This window comes from Marmota monax, unplaced genomic scaffold (assembly GCF_021218885.2).
Source record: "Marmota monax isolate L192 unplaced genomic scaffold, Marmota_monax_Labrador192_F-V1.1 WCK01_AAM20220418_F8-fsc00164, whole genome shotgun sequence".
Taxonomy (NCBI): domain Eukaryota; kingdom Metazoa; phylum Chordata; class Mammalia; order Rodentia; family Sciuridae; genus Marmota; species Marmota monax.
The window spans coordinates 940,534-963,240 of NW_026693313.1; the positions used below are offsets into that span (position 1 = coordinate 940,534).

The following is a 22,707-nucleotide window of genomic DNA, read 5'->3' on the forward strand; positions in this document are numbered from 1 at the left end:
GGGCTGTGGATTGTATCTGGCTGGAGGGTTCATAGAAACCTCAGAGAGCCTATGTGATGGACATTATTATCCAAAGTACATGTATGAAGACACGAATGGACGTGAATGTACTTTGTGTACAACCAGAGATATGAAAAATTATGCTCTATCTGTGTAATAAGAATTGCAATGCATTCTGCTGTAATATATAAATAAAAAATTAATTAAAAAAAAAAAAGAAAAGAAACCTCAGGGATCCTGGTTTAGGTCTCTGGTAAAGTTGGTCCTAGGTGCCCTCAGAAGCCCTGCAGAACAAATGTTCTCTAGACCAACTTTGGGAGTCTAGAATTCTTTAGTGCCCCTGCATCACGGTTTCCTGAGAATAGCCTTACCTCTGTCCCCAACTGACTTGACTGACGGGAATCAGGGCCTGGAGTATGCTTTTCCTCCTCTTAATAGAAAGATCCTTTAGCACCTTTCATGATGTTTTAAAGAAAAATAAGGAATTGATGTCAACCTTAATTCAGGCAGGTAAACCCCTTATGTTAAATTTGTGTGGACTTCTAGGAGTGAGTGTGAAACTAACGTTTTGTGATTCAGGCAGAATATTCTTAGTTCTAAGACTCTCTCCCCATTGGTCCTATTTGATGATCCCAGAGGCCAATGGAAGATCCACTCTTTGGCTTGTGTGTATGCGGATATTTCTGGACACCATGAAAGTGCTTCTCAGCCTTCTTAATGTCATATATATTTGCACATTCCACTTAATTTAGGCTTTCCTTATAGTTGTTAAAATATTTTCCTTTTATAAAAATAGTACGGTCTTTGCATCCGAAGTCACTTACCAAAGAGAAACTGTTACAAAAGCCCAGTATTGGAAGACGTCTACTTTAATGTCCTTAGTGTGTGTCCTCTCCCTATGTTTTTTATTGATTTTTTTTTTATAATTGAAGCCACATTGTAGACATAATTTTAAATCCAGATTTTGTGTTTTAGCCCCAATATTTTCTTCTTCTATTAGACTGATGAAGAGAAGCAGCCACTCAGAGAGTGGCATGATGGAGCAGCATAGATGTGGCCTCGTTTTCTGTCACTTCTGTTGTTGACTCCTGGCCGCTCGTGGCTAGGGCCCCAGGGTTGTGTCTGCTCCGCAGTCCACGTTCTCTCTGGTCCTCTGAGCCCAATGAGTGGTTGGGTGTGTTTTTGAAATTAAACTCTTTTTTTTTTTTTATGAAATGCAGGTATTTCTTGGGATTCACTCATCCAAACCCAGCCTGCCATTCTGGAGAGAAATTTTGTGTCAAGGAATTTCAAACCATCTCCTCGCTCTCTGTGTTTAGGCCACCAGCCAGACAGACCTGGAAAACTGGGTCACTGCTATCCATTCTGCGTGTGCATCCCTTTTTGCAAAGAAGCATGGGAAAGAGGACACGGTGCGGCTGCTGAAAAGCCAGACGAGAAGCCTGCTTCAGAAGATCGACATGGACAGCAAGATGAAGAAGATGGCGGAGCTGCAGCTGTCTGTGGTGAGCGACCCCAGGAACAGGAAGGCCATCGAGAACCAGGTACAGCAACCAAGAGCGTAGACTCGAATTATGAACACAATTCACATACTCTGGGGGAAATGGTTTCTTTTCTTTCTTTATTTTTTTTATTTGTTCATTTTAGTTATACATAACATTCGCATTCTTGTGGTTGTATATGATGTGGAGTTACACTGGTCATGTATTCATGTGTGAACATAGGAAGGTTCTTTCTGATCATTCTACTGGCTTTCTTATTCCCATCCCCCCCTCCCTTTATTCCGCTCTTTTTCTAATCCAATGAACTTCTATCCCCCGCCCTCCATTGTGCAGCATCCACATATCAGAGAGAACATTCAGACTTTGGTTTTGGGAGATTGGCTTATTTCACTTAGCATAATGGTCTCCAGTTCTATCCATTTACCAGCAAATGCCATAATTTCATTCTTCTTTATGGCTGAGTAATATTCCATTGTGTATACATATATATCACATTTTCTTCTTCCATTCATCTGTTGAAGGGCACCTAAGTTGGTTTCATAGCTTAGCTATTGTGAATGAAGCTGCAATAAACATTGATGTGGCCACATCACTATTTTATGCTGATTTTTAGTCCTTCAGGTATATACCGAGGAGTAGGGTAACGGGGTCAAATGGTGGTCCCATTCCAAGTTTTCTGAGGAATTTCCATATTGCTTTCCAGAGTGGTTGCACCAGTTTCCTGGGGGAATAGGTTTCAGTGGCTTCTAAGTTCACATACTTATGGCTATCTTGTGTGACACAGGTGATGTGGTTCACTTTACAACCTTTAGTGGCTGATCAGAAACACATTGCACATCCCTCATCTGAAATGCTTGGGACCAGAAGTGTTTTGGATTTTCTTAAAATGTTTGAATTTTGAAATATTTGCGTATATACAATGAGGTATCCTGGGGATGGGACTTAAGAAAAATTCCATAGTAACACACCAATTTGGACAGACTGATGCATTAGAAAGAAATTTTACTTAAAACCTCAAACTAATTTGTTTCATATGCACCTTAAACACATAACGTGGATGTAAGTTACATAATGTTTTAAAGAATTTTGTGCATGAAACAAATTTTCATAGTGTAGGATTTTTAATTGTATCATATTGACACTCAAAAAGTTTTAGATTCTAGAGCATTTCAAATTTGGGATTTCTGGATTAGGGTCGCTCAACCTATATATTGAAATAGTTTATAACCAAATCTTTTTGCCTATGTTAAGTGGTGCCATTTGGCCCAGCTTATTATCTGAAAAATTGTTATTTTTCTGAACAAAATCCATGTGATAAAACCCCCAGAGCATTGGACAGTTAAATCCTAATACAAAGGATGGCTTGGGAAGGGGGGTTTGGTGTAACGCAGCTAGCTATTCCTGTGTCTGTGGAGTCCAGAAACCACTAACAGACAACAGGGAAAATGCTTTCCTTGGTCTGCTGCCACATTCATGCCGTTGGGTGGCTCTACCCCATATGCATTATAGAGGAGGTGAGGTAGCTTTTTAATTTTTATTTTCCTTTGCTTGGAGCACCTCAATACTTAGGAAAGAGCTCGCGAAATTTCTAGCCTTCCTCTCAAGTCAGGTTCCCTGGGAAACAGACTGAGCTGGAGAACTGTAAGTGAGGAGTTTTGCTGGAATGCCCTCAGGAGCAATACTGGTTGGGAGTAAGGAGCAGGACTGGGGTGGAGCCCGCAGGATTTTGACCGGCGGCGGGCAGGCCCCACAGGAAGCCCTGGAGCTGGGTGGCCCTGCAGAGCTGTCTGCATCGTGGCAAGGGGGCCAGGCTTTCTCGCCTGGCAGCTCCCTTCAGTGGAGGTCAGTCCCCAGAGGCACCCAGCTGTGAGCTTTGAAAGAACACCTCTGTTTCCAACAAGGGGTCCAGGAGATGCAGTGTCCACTGTGACCCTTCCAGAATCAGTTGTCAAGTGACTTGAGAACTTGAACAAGGAATAGGGTAATGATAAGTTAGCATGTTCTTGAATTTTTCATCCTTTTTACTTGAAAATGAGATTCTTAAAAAATATTCCATAGTAACACAGAGATTTGGACCAATTTATTAGCAAATTTTGCCTGTGATGTTTTACTCACGTCGCATGTCAGTCTTTCATTATGTGTGAATGTTTAGCCTTGTTCAAAAGTTGATCATCTACATATATTTGAAAAACAGTAAGTGTAGAAAGAAATTCAGGTTACAGTGGGAATCACGCATGAATTCAAATGATGTATTTGTGATACGCTAAGAATTTGGAATATATTAGTTAGCAGTAGTAAAATAACCAAATAACTGCCTCTCATCTAGTATTTTTAAAGGACGATGCGATGTAGGTGAATCTTCTATTACTCTTCCCATCTTTTCCTGTTCTTATGTTCTATTTGGTCTTTATTCCTTCTCAGTTCTTTCCCTCTCACCTGCAGGTACTGGTCAACCTGACAGATGCATCTGGCTTCAAGAAATAAAAATAATGATGAATTATGGACCCTGTTGCTGATTAGTGTATAACTTAGTTAGAAAACCTGTTAAATATGAAACTAAAGAACATTCTAGAATGGGATGTTTAGTGACAACTGACAAAGTCATCCAATTTCATGAGGGATCAGAGGGTCAGAGTCGTGGGGATTCCTGGGAGGACATGGCCTTCAAACACTGTGGGGTTGTGCAGGTGGGAAGGATTTCCATGAAAAGACCTGGGGCAGAAGTAACAGGGATGGCTTGGAGCTCCTGGGCACACCACAGAGCGTGTGGCTTGGCAAACGAGGAGTAGTTGGTGCTGAGCTGAACAGGCGCTGGGGCAGTTTTTGGGGTGTTTTGTCTTATTCTGTAACAATGTACTATCAACTCGGTGGTGGCTTAGCAGCAACCCACATTTCTCACAGTCCCCAGGGATGGGAAGTCCAAGGTCAAGGCAGGGCAGATTCCAGGTCTGGTGAGGGCCTGCCTCCTAGAGATGGTGTCTCCTTGCTGTGTCTTCCCTTGGTGAAAGGGCAGGGAGGCTCTCTGGGCCTCCTTTGTAAGGACACTCATTCTCTTCACAAGGGTTCTGTTGCTGACCTAACCCCTCCCCAAAGGCCCGGCCTGCTAATACCATCACTATAAAGGTTGTTTTTCAACTTGAATTTGGAGGGTGGGGCGCATACACATTCAGGCCCTAGCAGTTTTGAATGCTGGGCTTGGATAGAATTTCAACTTGTATTCCACATTCAAAGTAGAAAGCAATCTAGTTTTTGGCGTTGTATCTTGGATCAGGCAGTGACTTGGAGGACAGATTGAAGTCGGGAAAGGCATTGGGCGGTCCGATGGCACTGGTCTGGATGTGCGGATACAAGGGCTTGGTCCTGAGGGATATGAAAGTTCAACAGTTCACATGGACACCAGAGAGCATGGTCTGCTGTGGCTGTGTGGACTCTTAGAGTCACCTCCAGTCCTGAGTGGAACTGTTCTGATACAGGAGATGCCATTATCTACGACTGCCAGCTGGAGGCGCCAGACTGCAAGACAGTTTCCACGTGGAGGTGAGAAGGCAGCATTAACTCCAGGAAGAGAGCAGGAGTGGAGGGGAAGAGAGCAGGAGTGGAGGGGCAACGGGTTGGGCAGGAATACCTCTGCAGCCTGCCGGAGCCCTCCCCGCCCACATCCGGGAGGAGGCTGGTCCTGAGGCTACATGACTGCACTGCCCAGCTTCCTGCCTGGGGAATGCAGGGTGTGCCCAGCTCTGCCCAGGGTGTGAGCGGAGAGCTGAGGAGAGATGGCTGTCCTGGTGTTTTCTTTGTACTGCATCCCACCTGGGGTCCTGAGGTTCCACAGTCTAGTTATGACAGCCCTTCTGCTGGGAGAAATATAACTCATGGGGTCCGGTGTCACAGAGTGCTCGGGTGCCCTTGTCAAAGACCACATAGGACAGCGGTGGGATAAAGTACAGTTTCAACCCTTCTGTCTCCTGAGCTTAGCTTTGGAACCATATGTCTGGAAGGGGCACTCAGTTTAGAGTTTTTAGGGCCTTACATTTAGTTGAAGATTTAGGTTTAGGGAGAGATGAGGGAACATTGACAGGCTCCCTTTATGTATGTGGACCTTTTTTTTTTTTTTTTTTTTTAAGTTATAGATGAACACAATACTTTTATTTATTTTTATGTAGTGCTGAGGATTGAACCCAGTGCCTCACGCATGCTAGGCCAGCGCTCAACCAGAGCTACAGCCCCAGCCCCTATATGGAGCCTTTTTATGGCCACAAGAAGTCCAAGCACATGAATTTTTCATTAGGTAGATTTTTTTTTTTTTTTTGCCTGCCTGTAGTTTGTGAATGCCTGATGGATGATGTCACCTTTGGTGCCATTCTTTGATTGGGAGGGGTTACCCTTGCATAAACCCTTTCACAAATCAAAGGGTCCAGAATGATTGGCCTCAAGAGTTACTTCTTATAAAGAATTAGGGTGATGGTCACTTGGGGCCCATTGTCCACTCTTGCCAGATTCCGTACCTTGGTTATTTTGTCCTCGCGCTCCTTGGTTTTCATTTCAGGCTCCAACCCCACCGGCTTCCTCCCTGCTCCTGTATCTCCTCCACCTACCCCACACACACCTCCTGCATGCTCATCTTCTAGTTGTACACTAGGGAATTTCTGGTAAGATCCTGTTTGGATTGAAATTTAGAAATTTCACCTGAATAGTTTTTAGGTTATAATTTAGTCCTGTTTTCCCAAAGGACTTTGCAGTTATTGAAAAGCATCACATCTGGCCATGAAAGGTGAAAGAGCTGTTTACTCTCGACTTGCAGACACACAGACTGAGAAACACACAGACACACAGCGGGGAAGTAAGCACATGCTTGGAATTGCTTTTATGAGATCCCCTTTGACTAGGAAACAGTAATGTGACCACAAAGGTATTTACAGGCTGAGGCCACTTAGGTCCAGGCTCCCAATATCCCATACACGTACAGTGTTTAAAACCTCTATGAAAGAGCAGTATTCAGTGCACTTACCATTTAAAAGTCTCAAGTCCACTACATACTTTTTTTGGGTGCATGGTAATTATACTGAATAGTGGGCTCATTGTGACATATTGGCACGTGTGCATCGCATACTTTAATAACTTTGATTCCCCAGTGCCTGTCTTTCCCTCCCCTTGTCCATCCCCTGATCCCTTCCTCCATCCTCCTTATCTCTCTTCTGTTTTCTTTTTTCTTGTTTCTAAATATGAGAAAAAACATAAGCCCTCAACTTTTTGCCTCTGGCTTGTTTTGAGTAACGTGATGCTCTCCAGGTCCGTCCATTTTCCTGCAGATGACACAATTTTGTACTTGATAGCTGACTAAAATTCTGTTGTGTGCACATACCACATTTTCTTTATCCATTCTTCTATTGGTGGACACCGAGGCTGGTTCCGTAGGTTGGCTGTTGTGAATTATGCTGCTATAAACATGGGTCTGCACATATGTCTATAGTGTGTGGACTTTAGTTCTTTGGGGTAAATACTGAGGAATGGTGTGACCACGTCATATGGCGGTTCCATGCCTACTCTTTTGAGGGACCTCCACACTGATTTCCCTAGCGGCTGTACTAATGTACCTTCCCACCAACAGTGGGTAATTGTTCCTTTTCTCTCCGCATCTTCTCCAGCATTTATTGTCATTTGTATTTCTGATGTTCTAACTAGAGTGAGATAAAATCTCAGTGGCATTTTGATTGAATTTCCTCGATGATGAGAGATGAAGATTCTTTTCCTTATAATTGTTGGCCATTTCTACCTTTTCTTTTGAGGAACATCTATTTAGTTCATTTGCCCATTTGTTGAGTGGGGTATTTCTTTGGTGTTGACTTTTTTGAATTCTTTATACATTCTAGACATTAATCCTCTGTCGGAAGAGTAGCTTGCAAAGATTTTCTCCCATTCTGTAAGTTTCTTCCTCACACTGTTAATTGTTTCTTTTGCCGTGCAGAAGCTTTTTAGTTTGATGTCATCCCATTTATTCATTCTTGATATTATTCCTGAGCTACAGGAGTTCAGGTGAGGAAATTTCTGCCTGAGCCAATATGCTGGATTGTTTTCCCTATATTCTCTTCTAGTAGTTGCAAAGTTTTTGTCTTATTTCAAGGTCTTTGATCCATTTTTGAATTGATTTTTGTGCAGGGTGAGAGATAGGGATCTAGAGTCTACATATGAATATACAATTTTCCTAGCACCTTTTGTTAAACAAGTGTCTTTTCTCCAATGTTAACTTTTTGCCAAGAATCAGATGAGCATAGCTGGGTGGGTGTGTCTTCTATTTTGTTGCATTGGTCTACGTATGTTTTCATGTCGGTACCAAGCTGCATTTGTGACTGTGGCGCCATAGTATAATTTGATATTGGGTACTGTGATGCCTCCAGCCTTATTCTTTTTGCTTAGAATTGCTTTGTCTGTGTCTTTTGCTCTTCCATATAAACTTTAGGACTATTGTTTCTCGTTCTGAGAAAGATTTCTTTGTGATTTTGATGGGGATTGCATTGAATCTGTAGGTGACCTTTGGCAGTATGGCTATTTTAACAATATTAATTCTGCCTATCCATGAACATGGGACTTCCTTCCATTTTTTGGTGTCTTTGATTTCTGTGTTCAGCATTCTGGAAGTTTCCTTGTAGAGGTCTTTCAACTGGAAGTCTTTCCTCTAAAATCAAGAACAAGACAAGGATGTCCACTTTTACCAATCTTGTTCAATATAGTATTTGAGATTTGCCAGAACAACTAAACAAGAAGAGGGATACATAGGAAAGGAAGAAGTCAAATTGTTCCGATTTGCAGATGATATCAATCCTATACTTAGAAGACCCTAAAGGCTTCATCAAAAGACTGTTAGAGCTGATAAATACTCTAACAAGGTAGTAGATTAAACACTCAACATACAAATATCAGTGGTTTTCTATACACCACCAGGGAATCTTGTGAGAAAGGAATCAGGAAAACAGTTTCTTCCATAATAGCTTTATAACAAAAGAAAATATTTAAAAATAACTCTAACTTTTTATTTATGTAGCACTTTCCTCCAGAGACCCCCAAGTCCCTCAGATCTAGTCATATGATGCATGCCAATTATAGCAGAATATACAGCATGGATTACATCATGCAAGATAAAATCCCTGGGACAGGTTTTCTTTGAAGTATGTGGGTGGAGGAAATCATTGTTAATGCCTTTTCCTAACAAAAAGACACTATCACAGTAAGGACACTGAATTTCATACTGGTATGGGGTCATGTGCTTTGCTTAAAATAAACCATCATTCGCCCTTGTCCTCAGGCCTCTGGGCTTTTCCATGGGGCAGGATGATGCAACCTTCATTTGAGCATATCCAATTTGGACCAGACCACACTGTGTGTCCACATGTCAGAGTGTCTTTGAAGTTCTGAAGGAGGAAGCCTTGTAAATTAAGTCCAGTCAGTACTTTATTTTCCTTTCCGTTTATTATTTCAAACAAGTAAATAAGGACAAAACCTCACCACCCTGAGGCCATCTTGGCATCCTCCCAGATGGCTTCCCCCAGACGGCTCATTCTGTGCCCTTCTCTGGGGGGGCCTGTCAGTTTCCTGTGTTAACCAGGCGGAGAGGGAGGGGATAGCCAGACCCTCAGGAGTGCTCCAGTGAGTGGGATGTGAAATGTGGGCTTCATTTAAAATGTTTACTTAAAGGTTTAACATGATAAGAGGATGTAGTGAATTCAGACAGTTGGAAACTGGTGAAGGGAACAATATGAGCAAAGCTTTGAGGAAAATACAATAAGGAGTGTATGCAGGGTGGGGGGGGGGAGCAGCTAGAGAGCAGAATATTTGTGAAGAGGGATTTGAGGGAGCAAGGCCGGCTTATGCAGGTGCTGGGTGAAGAATAGACTTTGTTCTGTAGGCTACTGGGAGATGGTGGTTCTGTGTCGTTGAGTGAGCTGGTGAGTGCACATGGATGGGGTTCAGAGATCACTGTCCTTGGGGTGCTCTCATCCTAGTAGAATGACAGAGAGCTGAGCATATAGTTTCCACATAATACCATGAATTCAGGGTAAATGATGTTTGAGTGCCAGGGAAGACGGAAATGGGAAGCTAATCCTCGACATTGAGGACTTCCCGGGGAGAAACACCTGAATGCTTCTTGAAAACCAAGGGGTGAATCAGAAGAGGATGGAGAAGAGCATTCCAGGTGAGGTTCAGCAATGGCAGAGTGCTCTGAATGGCGCGGGCACCTGGCAATTCAGCGTCTCAGGCAGGGGTAGGAGGTGGAAGAGGTAAGGGGGGGCTGTCCTTCTCCCTTCTCTGTACTACTGTGGAAACCTCTGGCTTGGCCTTCTCAGGTTCGTCTTCCACACAACAACCAGAGCGGATGTCGTCTAGAAAGGCAGCCTGACTGTGTGTTTGCCTAGCTTACACACACCTTAGTGGGCTTTCTTACTTGCAAGATGAGGACCTGGAGAAACTCTGCTCTGCTGACCTGTGTCAACACTGTGACAATACTGGCTTTCTGTAGGTCCCCACCTGAGCCACCACCCCACTCCTCACTGCGAGTGTCTCCTCTATAGACAGGACTCCATTTCTAGGGTGTGTGCATGTGCCTCCTCCCTGTCACCTGGCTCAGCCCTCTGCATTATAATGAAGGCCGAGGGGCACGTCCTCCAAGAGGCTGCCCCGACTCCCCTCCATCCACTCCATCAAGGACTCCCATGGTTCCTGGTTTCTGTCTGTATCTCCACTCCATCACCTTGCTCTGTCATAATCTCCTTGAGGCTGAGCTTGCACCTGCTATAAAACACGGGCTCCTAAAGCAACACGAGTGGATGCCCCCATGTCTCTCTCGTGAACCCAGGAATCGCTCCTCTTTGCTGTAGGAAACTGACTTCTCCTTCGAGGCTGTCCTTCCTTGGTCCTTCTCCAGGGCTCCTGATGTCTTTCCCCATAGCACGTCTCCTCCTCCTGCCTCGCTCCCTGCCACGATTCCCTCCCTGGTCACTAAGAGAGCCCCTGTTTTAGGCCATAGCCACGTTTAGTTTCATAGTCACTCCATGAGGTAAAGATGTGTCCGTAGTGCCCTCAGGTGAATTGGACTTTCTAATGTCACACAGCTCTTCAGTGGCAGAGCTGGGGTCTGAATCCAGATCTGTGCTGCGGAGGCTCCACTGTTTCTCAGTAGGATTTGGGTAAATCAGACGATGCCTCGCTCACTAAATCATGGGATGAATTATTTGGCATAAGTCATAAATTAACCCATAAGTTATCCGTTATCACAACTTGGGTTTTTCAGCTTAGGGTGTTGGTTATAAACTAGAGTAGATTTTGTCTCGAAACCAAACGAAATTGATTCTCTAAACTGTAGCTGGTTGTTCTGACTACTGATGAACTTTAGCATAATCTGGGTCACTGGTTGGTGTCTTCTATGAAGATAGGTTTTAGAGTTTGTAAAACAATGGAAGTTTTTCAGTTTATTCCACCAAAAAGGACAAATGAATTATCTTTTAGGCTGAACCTAGTCATGGGCAACTGGCCTTATTTCATAATTAAGTGACTACACAGTGGAAATAGTTATCTAGGAGCACTGGGTGTGGTAGGAATGTGCTTGTCATCTTTTAAAGTGTATCGTGCATTTGATTCATTTGTTATTTTTATCATCAGGCTTCATCTCTCCCCTCCCTCTTTTCTACAGCAGAGCACAACCTCTCTGAGCTCATTAAATGAATATAGCTATGGCTGTAATGAAAAGGAAACTTTTTAGCATTTAATTTATGTCAGAGCTTAAACATGTGAGTTTTCCCTGTGATTTTGCCAATAACTTATCCTTTTACAGTGAAAGAGAATGAAAACCACCTTAGAGTAGGTTTTTTTTCATCCTTGTCATTTTCCGTTTTGTTCAGGGACATGAGAAGAAACGAAAGCTCAGTCTGCAGGTTGATGTCCAGGGACAGTTGTCAGGGTGCAAGGGATTCAGAAAAGAGGGGGCAGTCTTGGCTTCCAGGAATTCATTTTGGAAATTTTGGTTTGTAATAATGTTAGGAGGAAAATCCCAGAATCAATAAAAAAATCTGTGATAAACAGCTGCCGATGGCATTTCTAGCTCAGTGATAATGTTGATGATGACGATTGAATTCAACTGAGGAAGCATAATAGCTAAGGAGACTGTCTTTTATTCCTGCCTTGACATTTTAAAAGTGCACCTTTATCTCATCGTCTGCAGGATTATCATAAAATGCTTTCTTTTTAGTTAGCATTACTTTAAATTTGGGCTAAATCTGAATGTCAGGGTTAAAAATTGGAAGGGGAACAGTTCAAGATGAATAAGACACCTGAATGAGAACGTAGGCAGCTCCGCTTCTTCTCTCTAGGAAACGTGAGGCCTTGGAAGAAATGATGTTCACTGCGTCACTGAGGTGGAAGTTGCTGCAGCTGGCTTCAGGAGCAGAGTCCTGCGGGGAGGGCAGCAGACCCCGTAGCTTGTCAGGGACAGCAGCGTTCACACTGGCAGCACTGTCAGTGTGGGGCTTGGTGAGTCTGGAGGGCTGGCTTATTCAGACCTTGACTGGTACGTGGGCCTTGCCTCTACTGAGGAAACAGGTGGTGCTCCAGACTTTCCAGATCTTGTGAGGTCTGTTTCGAGCTCACGGATTCAGCCCTCTGCCACCTCCTCCCCTCTAGGAAACCAGCCACATCTGGAATCTAGAATTCTCTAATTTGGTGAGACCAAGAAGAGCCCCTCTGAATCCACATTCACAGCACACTTTCACCTGCAGATCTTCTAGCCACTCCCTAGAACTTTGGTGAGTGCAGAAAGAAAAGTCAAACATCTCATTGTTTCTTATCCAACCACAAATCCTCCGTTAAGCTCAGTAACTGATTCTCTGTATAAAGAACCATGACCTTAAAGACAAGGTAAATATTGTCTTTAAATGCAATAGATGTGCGACTGATGATGGCTTCTCCTGCCATAGAGATCTATGGGGTAGACTGTATTTCTCAAGGGTCTCTGGAGAAACAGTCACACCACGTGCACGCACACCAGGGAATTGGTGATCTTGCAGGTGGGGAAGTCTCGAGGTCTGCAGGAGAGGACAAGCTGGCTCTAGACCCAAGGCTGATGGCTCAAGACCCAGGAGGAGCCAGTGTTCCGGTTCACAATCAGGCAGGGAACTTCTCTTGCTCCAGGCCCTTTGGGTCTGACCAGGCCTTCAGCTGCTTAGATGAGGCTCACCCATATTAGGGAGGGCAGTCTGCTTTGCTCAGTCTATCCATTTAAATGTTAATTGCATCCAAGAACACCCTCACAATCACACTCAGAATATTGTTTGAGCGAATATCTAGACACTTGGGGCCAAAATCAAGTACAATAAAATTAACCATCATAAAAGCTGATGTCAGGATTAGGATAAAGAGCACGGTTGAAATAGTCACTTTCCTTTACATTTTTTACTAAATTCCATTTTTAAAATGCCTCTACAGCATACACTCTTAACTGAGGTACTTGTACTCTTGGAACTTAATCACATACATTAGCCAAAGTCATGGTCTTTGTAAGGTCTCTCTTGGTCTGTTAGGGTCCCACTGCGTTTCCGTCCTCCAGCAGATGAAAGCATCTGGATTCCTGTTCTTGTAATGAACTCACTTGCATGTTGGGGGGAGAGATTTAGGAGTGTTGACAAAATTTTGTTGTTTTCTTTCTTTTTTTTTTTTTCTTGACAAAATTTTAAGATTCCTTGTATATTGTGTAGGATCAAACTGTCCTTGCCTTTCAGTGGTACTTTGATGGGTATTCACATGAATACATTAAATGGCACTTTAAGAAATACTCTGTAGGCTGTAGAACTGGGTGTAAGTGTAAGAGATTGTCATCTTTCCTGACCTGCGGTGACTGGTCCAGACTGGGCTCTTATTTCCTTCATCCTTTTAATCCACTACGATGGTCTGCACATCTTTCCTCTGGCAGCCAGTGACTTCTACAGGTCTACAGTCTGTGATTATGGATTTTCAGGAGCCATCTAGAGGGGAAGAGGTTTATGAGGTGGAGCTGGAAGTCTAGTTTCCACTGCAGCTTAGGGTCCTGATAGCCTCAGTTTATCCCTGTCACACCTGGAATCTAGAATTCTCTAATTTGGTGAGACCAAGAAGAGATTTGCAGTTCCCATTTGAAGTCTCCTGTTGGTTTTGAGCAGTGGTTCTCACTAAGGCTGGGCACCAGAATCACAGGAGGCACTTTTGAAATCTATACTGTCTTAAACCTGGGACCTGATGGGTGGACTCTTTGGGGTTAAGACTGAGTCATCTCTGTTTTAAAAGCCACCGTGTCCTGCTGTTCGCTCTGGCTAACACCAGTAGGTTATTCCACCATTGGCAAGGATACTGAAAATCCCACCCCCAGACAGATTTATTTAGGAAAGCAGACACACCTTCAGAGGAGAAGAGGGCCATCTCCAGAGGGAGAGACGTCCAAGGGCAAGTAGACCCTTTACCCTGGTTAAATTCCTTGTGGACATTCAGGTCCTTTCAATGCTCTCGTGAGTGACTTCATTGTTTTACTGACAGTGATGAATCAATGAATTATTATATTAAGATCTTATAGCCATTATATTTCTTTCCCACAGAAAAGTTGTTCAGTGACCTTCCTAAGGAAGTAATACAGACAACTTAGAGGAGGTCTGGGGAATACCCAGAATTTGTAACTTTTCTGCAGGGAGAGACTGAAGGGGGTCACAGTGTCCAGGGTTGGAAGTCCTCCAAATTATTATTGATCCAGAATTAAGAAGCAACTTGGCAAACTGGAGATGCGGTGGCTGCAAAGGCAGTGACATAATCCCTGTCCTGAGCTCTTCATGATGGGCCCTTGCTGTAGGCCTCTTGCGTTCTGAGATGGTCCTCCAGACCTGTGGAGCGAGCTTTCTGCTTGGCTTCAGAGCTCCATATTGGCAAGTGACCAGAGCCTCTCTCCACCTATAGTTTCCATCTTAATGGAGTAATGCTTGTGTGTAACACACTGTGACATCCTTGGGAAAGTGACGCAGGCCCCCAGGGTTGGACTGTTTCTTTACCCACTCAGGACTTCAGTTTTGAAGAACTAGGAGGAATTTCCGTCGTGTAAATAACCGTAGATTCTTTAATTTCATTCAGATGTACAGATGGTTGTTATTCTCAAGATCCCTAAAATAGCGGTCCCAGCTCTGTTTGTCCTCACCCCCCAAGTCCATTTGCTTCTTACTGTTCCGAGTCAGTTACTCAAGTGAACAGGACTGCAGAGGCCCTGCCTTTTCAGAGCCAGTTCAGTTCATCTGCTTTCGGATCACAGGCTGTAAATGGGAAGGGAAATGAAACAAAGGGGGAAAAAATCATGTTTTGATTTTGCATCCTGTTGTAAGTCAGTGTGGTTTAATGCCGGAGTTCTCCAAAGATCATGCCATCTTGGCATGGCACGGGATCGGGACCACCAGCCACCCTTGGTTTTTGGCTGCCCTCATAAGTGTATTTTGTTGGGAGCACGGAAGTGGCGAGCAGAGAGGGCTGGTTTAAACCTCTGCAACTCCAGCTGAAACTAATTTTTCCTTGACGTTTGATTGCATTTTCTACTTGGTCCACGCAAACTCCTAAGTTTCATTCAAGTTCCCTCTGCTTTTGCTGTTTAAGATCCAACAGTGGGAGCAGAATCTGGAGAAATTTCACACGGACCTATTCAGGATGCGCTGCTACCTGGCCAGCTTACAAGGCGGGGAGTTACCGAACCCCAAGAGTCTCCTTGCAGTCGCCAGCCGTCCCTCCAAGCTGGCCCTCGGCAGGCTGGGAGTCTTATCCGTGTCTTCTTTCCATGCTCTGGTAAGTTCCTTGGGAGAGGATCACAGTGGCTGTCCTTCTCCAGCTTGTCCCCCTCAGCTCCTCGGGAAGTGAATCTAGTATCTGACGGGACTCATGCAAAGACCAGGGGCTGGGATGTGCAGAGGAGACCAGAGAGAGCCCGGTTTCTCTACTGCGTCTTTTAGGAACCCCACTGCTAGCGGACAGTTAGTCCATATTCGTGTCCACACCTGCCTGCCCTCAGCTCCTCTGCATGCCACCGGGCAGGCGGGATCCTTGAGGAGTAGTGACAGTGGCATGAGGAAGCAAGGAGGGTTGTTCGTGTCAGAGCTGCACTGGGTTTTCTGGGATTGCTCCTGAGGGAGTCTGAAAGCTCCACCTTGGCTTGTGCTGCCTGGTAGGAGAGAGCTGCATGGTGGGTCCTAGTACACGGGACACGGAGCAGCCCTTGACACCCGCCAGGAAAGGTTTCTAATGAGCAGAGCTTCCTTCTTCCAGGGCGACTGTGAATGCTTCTCTGATCTTTTGGTCTGATTTTCTAAACTGTTTTAAATTAGGTGTGTTCTAGAGATGACTCTGCTCTCCGGAAAAGAACCCTTTCCCTGACCCAGCGAGGGAGGAGCAAGAAGGGCATATTTTCTTCCTTAAAAGGGCTGGACACGCTGGCAAGGAGAGGGAGGGAGAAAAGAGCGTCCGTGACTCAGGTGAGTCCCGGCTCAGAAGGACTCCAGCTGGGGCGACCTTCCTGAAGCCCCTGTTTATTGGCCTGCTACGAACTGTAGGTGTTCATGCTCTCTTCAGGGTGAAATAAGAGTTTGCTCAGGCCGGGCGTGGTCGCGCACACCTGTAATCCCAGTGGCTTTAAAGGCAGAGGCAGGAGGATCGTGAGTTCAAAGCCAGCCTCAGCAATTTAGCAAAAACTCTAAACAACTCAGTGAGACCCTGTCTCTCAATAAATACAAAATAGGGTTAAGGATGTGGCTCAGAGGTCAAGTGCTCCCGAGTTCAATCCCCAGTACCCTCCCCCTCCAAAAAAAGAGTTTGTTCAAAGCAATCCATCTTGGCATGGACTTTTGATTCCAAGGGAAGTATATGCAAGTTGCTCTGTGTGCCCATGCACACCTGCGGGAACCTTGTGTAGTGCTTAGGCACACGAAGAATTATCAGACAATAATCCACACTCTTCAGTGCCTTTGGTTCCAACATTTATTTTCCCATAGCCTTCATATTAAAATAAATGTAGAAAGTTAATACCAATCAGAGCGACTACAGCTAAATTCTGTTGATAGTGCGGGATTCTTTTTTCACTCAAACCTTGAAATATGAAGAACGAGTTTCATCAGCTTGTATTATAGAAAAGGAGACTGACACTAGGAGAGGTTAAATCACTCACCGTAGCCTTGTGTGGCAGCACCCTAGGGGCAGGGCTGGGACTTATTTGCCTTGAATCCAAAACCCTGAAACACTGGACAATTGCTGCTGCTTATTTTCCCTTTAGAAGTAGTGGCTCTTTTACCATTTCACCAAGAAAAGACAGTCTGAACATTTACTACTGGAATGTCGCCCAAGTACGGCGAATTGTGTTCAGATCTGAAGTGTTGCCTAATGCCCATAACATAGCCTGTGACAAGGAGTTTCATGGTGCGATTGGTGTGTTTTAGGGTTATTATTTTTTCAAATACTGTAGAAAGATAAGTTGTGTGACGATCTGATCCTGTGAGTGGGGAGAATGTGTGCAGTGCCCTGGGGAGGAGTTCTTGGTTTTATTTTCAGAGGGCTGCCATTCTTCTGAATATACTTTCAGTGTCATGGGAAAGAGTGGTCACATTTCGTGGAACTTTATTTTCTAATTCGTGTGTGACTCTTTATTCAGAAGTATATTATGCATTTATGAATTAGGTGAATAAAAGGGCTAGTATCAACTTCTTTGACTTACCTAAGACCTTGAAACAACAAGGTCAGAAGTTGGAGGGAGTGGATTAGCTGATGGAAAGATAGCAGAAACACACGTCTTCTTTTACGTAGCCAAGAATATCACACTTTAAAATCATACTTCTACTTATGACTACAATGCATTATGCAAATTAAAATATAAGTCATTGGCTACACTGGGCCCAGGTTTTCTCCCCCACCACCATATATTTTTTTTATTGGTGCATTATAGTTGCACATAATGCTGGGACTTATGGTCACAAATTCGTTCTTGCACACTGGGCCTGTGCTTCCTGAGCTGAACTTCTGAGATGTTTGAATGATGTCTTTAAGGCCAATCATGATTTTATTCAAGATGATCAATTTTGTGTCATTAAAATGGATAGCTTGCTTGTTTTTCTTAGATGTAGGTGTTTAGCTAATTACAAATGAGCTTAAAATGGTCTTTACCCCAGCATATATGGTAAATGTTCCCAGCAAAAAGTTTATTGATGGACAAAAAAGCATTTGTTTGAACATACGTTTTTGTATTTAAAAAAAAAAAAAAAGATGACACCAACTATATTATTAGTATATATATAATTGAATCAAGTTGATTTAGTAGATATTATTAAATGTTTAAATGATCTTTAATGCTAGTTATCTACAAAATTTAGAAGGAAATTTGGAAACTTAAATGCTTCGTAGTCTGTCTATCCAAACACAGCCACGTTTAACATTTAGCTGTTTTCTTTCAAAATTTATTCTGCATGCATTAAAAGAAAGGATAAGCTTGATTTTGGAGCCTTTGCCAACTCTGAGCTCTGTTCCATCTCTTCAAAAATGTGAACTTGTCAAAAGTGACATCAAAAAGATTCAGAATGACTTGAATAATATATGACATCATAGAAAAGTAAAATACATGACTAGGAAGAAAGAAAGCAACTTTTTTTCTTCAAAGTTAGACCTTCAATTGGGTTAGAATATTAGACATTACAAATTGAGAAATGAAGATCTTACGTTACACAACTTTAATTTTTAAACACTGTAAAAGGGTGGATGCCATATGAACTTCTCAGAGCCATTTTTTTTTCTCTTTTACCCCTGTCTGTCAGATATTTGATTCGAATAGCAGCCATGGATTTTCTGGAACCCAGCTACCTCAGAGCTCCACCAACTCCAGCGAGGTAAAGTCTGCTCCAGGCAGCCAGCTTGATTTGTATCAGTGACACAGATGCTCTGTGAAGCAGGGAATGCTGGCTCAGCATTCTACTTTCAAAAGATTCATCAGAATCTCTATGTGAATCTGTTGAAAATAAAGTTAGAATCGAAATGGTCCCTACTAGGTAGACTAAGATGTGTCCTGAATGCCAAGTCTTTGGGGAGGTAAACTCATGCCAACACCATCCTCGAATTAGTGGCACTACTCGACTAAGGTCCTGAGAGCCTCTTCACTGGGGCTTCTCTTTTCCTCACCTGAAGTTGAGTGAACCCCAAACTGCATTTTCCTCTCCTCGTTCCTGGAGGTCTTCCTGCCATACATTCGGTGCTGTGGGTGTCTCCAGGTGCCCTCTGCAAAGCCCAGTAGACTCTCTTCCCAGGCTCCAGATGCGCTTCTTACCAAAAACTCCTCAGCTGTTTCCGAATGACATTCTGAAGTGGGGTGAAGTACTCGGGCCTGTTCTTTGGTGCCTTTTTAAAACCCACACCTTGCCCTAGAAGCTGGTGCATGTTTTGGATCTGTTTCTCTGACCTCCCCCTCACCAAAGCATTTTGTCTTCAGTGTTATTTCTAAAGAAGCTCTGAGCTGTTTGTTGGAATTGAAAAGCTAATGATGATAGGCTTAGACAAACTTAATATCCCTTTGCAGAAGCAGGCAGCCTTCTTTAGTGAGTCAATAGGGATAATTCAGTGAATTGGGAATTTAATTAGGAAAAAAATAGAGGAAAGTCGAGTGTTAGACCCTGTGACTAGGCCGGGGAAGGGGAGTGAGGAGGAACCCTTGGGTCATCCTAACATATACAGCGTAGATGGCCGTATTCTGCGTGCACTTAAGGCTGATTCCGAGCTGTTTGGCCATCATGCTGCTGAGACAGCTCCAGGTGACAGCTCGGCCTGCAGAATCCTGCTTCCTGGAGAGTGAGCTTAAGATGGGTCAGGAGAGCCTCTGCTGGGTGCCTTGCTCCTCATCACCTCCGTCCTTAGGGACAGGGCTGCCAATAGACAGGTTATGCAACGGAGCATCTTGTACCAGGAAGCTGGGCCTCCGAAGTGGCTCCTGGTCTGTGTTCTCCTTTTGCTAGATTTAATCAACCATGGGGGACGAGTGCCTCCTTTTCTAGAAGTCATGATGAGTGGTCAGAAGTCAGACCTTTCATGATGAATGGCCTCCCTTCCCAGCCCCTTGGGTTCTGTGCATCTGCAGAGGCTGTTCAGTTGGCATCCGTTTCTCCGTCCTCCGGGGACAGGACCGTCCTCCGGGGACAGGACTCTTTGCTGCGGTTGATGCATCCCCATTATTTCCTGGTTTTACTCTCTCCTGCCTTTTCCTATTGGCTGCCTGTCGGGCGTATGCGTCCAGGATACCTGGTAGCCAGGACCCTTGGTCTGGAGAGTTTGTGTGTATTCCTTTGTTAGGTATATATTCTAAATCGGTAACACACTGCCGAGCGTAGAGCACTAGCTTATGAAAGTCTGCTAATTGTGTTAGGTGCCGTCCTCTAATGGCTGAGAAGAAGTGTTTGCTCTCTGAGAAAATTTTTGGGTCTTATCTCTTCCAACATCAATAACAATTTAAAATTCTTACTTTAAAAGTTAAAGAAATTATATCTCAGGCACTCTTACCCCTCCCAGGCACACTGGGCTGGGAGTCATGATGAGTCTTTCTTTCACCTTTGATTTTAATAAAATCCTTGCTTATTTGCTTAAAACATTTTCTGTTATCTGAACTTATGGTGGATTTTGACAGTCAAATTTGCTAAAATAGTCATCAATGGTGAAATTCAGTTTTGTGCTTATTTAAATCAAGCTCAACTTACCAACGCATCTTGTGATTTAATTGACAGACCTTACCAAAGCACCAGGGGTGAGAGAAAACCATTGCTGCATCCGTTTTTTTAAGCATGTATATTCAGCTATCCCTGTTTATTTTAACTATGCATCACTTGCAGTATAGGGATAATCAAAGACGGTCCTTTTGTGGGCAGGACTGTTTTAGTGGTGCATCTGGTGAGTCTGTTCTTTCTGTGCTGCCTGCAGCACTGAGCTAACTAGGTCTGAATCGAATTGCAGCTAAAACTAAGGGCGTACGTAAAAAAAAAAAAAAAAAAAGTCTTTGGGCCTCAAAATTCTTCCTGTAGCTGGCCAAGGAGTTAATATTACATTTCACTGCTTTTCCTCTGCTAATCACTCTTGGAGACTATTTATAACCAGCACAAACCATCTATTTTTATACAGTAAGTACAATATGTCCATTTGAGTAACACAGAAAGGCCATTGTGAGGGAGGGGCTGCGCGCAGTTTTAAACACTCTAATTGGTGCTTCCCGTCCTGTCCAGCACTTAGTCACCCTAATCCAAAGTCTGTTAGGGCTGGAATAAAGCCAGTCTCATTTGAGCATTTTTAAGGTGACACCTTGGCTAGCCAAAAATGAAAACGTTTTGGTCTCCTCCTTGATGAGTAAGGAGGAGCCTCCTGCAGTGTGGCCGGCAGAGTTTGTTATGGAGATTGTGACAACAACCCCCCACCAGGCTCCGAGGGTCATCTGCCTCAGAAGCTGCATCCCAGACATCCTGCCAGCCTCTGGCCTTGGCCCTCTCTCCTGGAAAACTGGCCTGGGGTGTCCCAACTTTATGGCAGCGAGTGAATGAAGTATTGTTGTATTAGTTATTAGCTCCTAACTAGATGGGTGTGGGGGGACCTCATGTCGGTTTGTTAAGTGGAAAATGTGAATTAAGAACTGACTCCTGACCGCAGGATATGCTATTTAAATAGGGAGATCCTCTGGAGCCCTGCCCGGCCACAGACAGACGTGTATGGTCCCTGGACGTGTGTACGCATGAATGTACAACTGGCCATCCGGGGCTTTGTCTCCCTTCCTTCCAAATGATGCTCGGGCACCAGCCCAAGAAGGAAGTAAACACTGGGCCTCTGTGACACTTCACTGCTAAGGACACCCAGAGCACATACCTCCTTTTGTGCCTGGCTCCTCATCTCACTTGCTAATAGACTTTCCTTTTATCGGCAACTGTGGCGGTGCCGGCCCATTTGTGACAGCCAGATTGCGACTTTGCTACTCGCTCCCCTCCCGTGATCCAAGTAGTAATTACCAGGCATTTGATCCAAAAGCATCTGCTGTGAGAACACGCGGGTTTCCATACTGAGCAGAAGGAATCTGACATGTGGTTTCAGGACCATTCAAGTAATAATAATAAGAGACGGCGCCCTGCAAGGAGGGAGCAGCAGATTTGCAAGTGTTAACTGCTCAGGGTGCTGTGGCTGCCGATTGGCTGCAGATCGCTCTGTTCCCGCGTCATGATGGCCAGGGCGAGCTGGAGGGCAAGGTGCTCTAGGCGTCAGTGGCCCCACTCTCCTGGGTTGCCCGGATTTTTTTTTTTTTTTTAACGGGATGACTCCCCTGCAGTTCTGACATGGCCATCCTTGAACTGCCATTTCATTTAAAAATGGTTATGGGTAGAACAACCTAGTGCCCCCGTCCACGCTGCCCTTCTGAAAGTCTTCAGAGTGTGTCTTTCAAACACCGTTCTCCTGTCTCCCTGTGAGGCTGGTGTTTTTAATCTCGTAAAGGTAAAGAAACAGAAGTGCAGAGACATGGTGACCAGGCTAGCCAGGCCTAGCCAGGCTGGTCCTGAACCAGATTGTCTTCCTGTTCGTGTATCTTTGCCACCTTCATCAGTGTTCTCCAGAGACTGGAAACTTGAACAAACAGTTGGAAGTTTTTAATGGGACACAGGGAGGTGGTGTGGATAGGCAGCAGTCTTGATAGGTAGCCACTGGGGGGATTCTGGGTGAGTGGTTAAAACAGATTTAATGTAATACCTTTGCAAAGGATATGTTGGGAAAAGAATTTTCCAGATGGAAACAAGTTTTTGTTTGTTTTCAAGATTCTCTATTCCTTTTATGAAAAGAATGTCAGAATATTTATCTGGCTTATTGAAACTAAAGCATGTGTATTTTTAGCTTAGATAGCATTGACCTTTCTCAAGGGAATCCATCCAGCTTTCTCTCCAAAGGGGAAAGCTCTCAACAACCTAGAAGATCTGTAATCATCAAGTAGGTTTGTTTTCTAGTTCTAATTAATTAGTTCCACATTCTTGAAGCTTTCTTTGAATAATCAGGTTTTATTTATTTATTATGTTTTTGGTACCAGGGATTGAACCCAGGGTGCTTAACCACTGAGCAACATCCCCAGCCCTTTTATTTTTTATTTTGAGATAAGTTCTCACTACGCTGCTTAGGGCCTTGCTAAGTT

General features: G+C 44.0%; 1 protein-coding gene across 2 annotated transcripts in view; it reads left to right on the forward strand.

Annotated features, from left to right (window-relative positions):
* The window catches only part of Tiam2 (TIAM Rac1 associated GEF 2), a 103,626-nt gene that overhangs the window by 14,564 nt on the left and 66,355 nt on the right, over positions 1-22,707 (forward strand). Inside the window, exons 5-8 of one of the 2 annotated variants that reach the window (XM_046456573.2) lie at positions 1,320-1,544; positions 15,141-15,326; positions 15,863-16,009; positions 18,332-18,403. In XM_046456573.2, coding sequence (XP_046312529.1) covers positions 1,320-1,544; positions 15,141-15,326; positions 15,863-16,009; positions 18,332-18,403 — 630 coding nt within the window. The remainder of the gene's footprint in view (positions 1-1,319; positions 1,545-15,140; positions 15,327-15,862; positions 16,010-18,331; positions 18,404-22,707) is intronic. The other variant, XM_046456574.2, reaches the window with a different exon arrangement.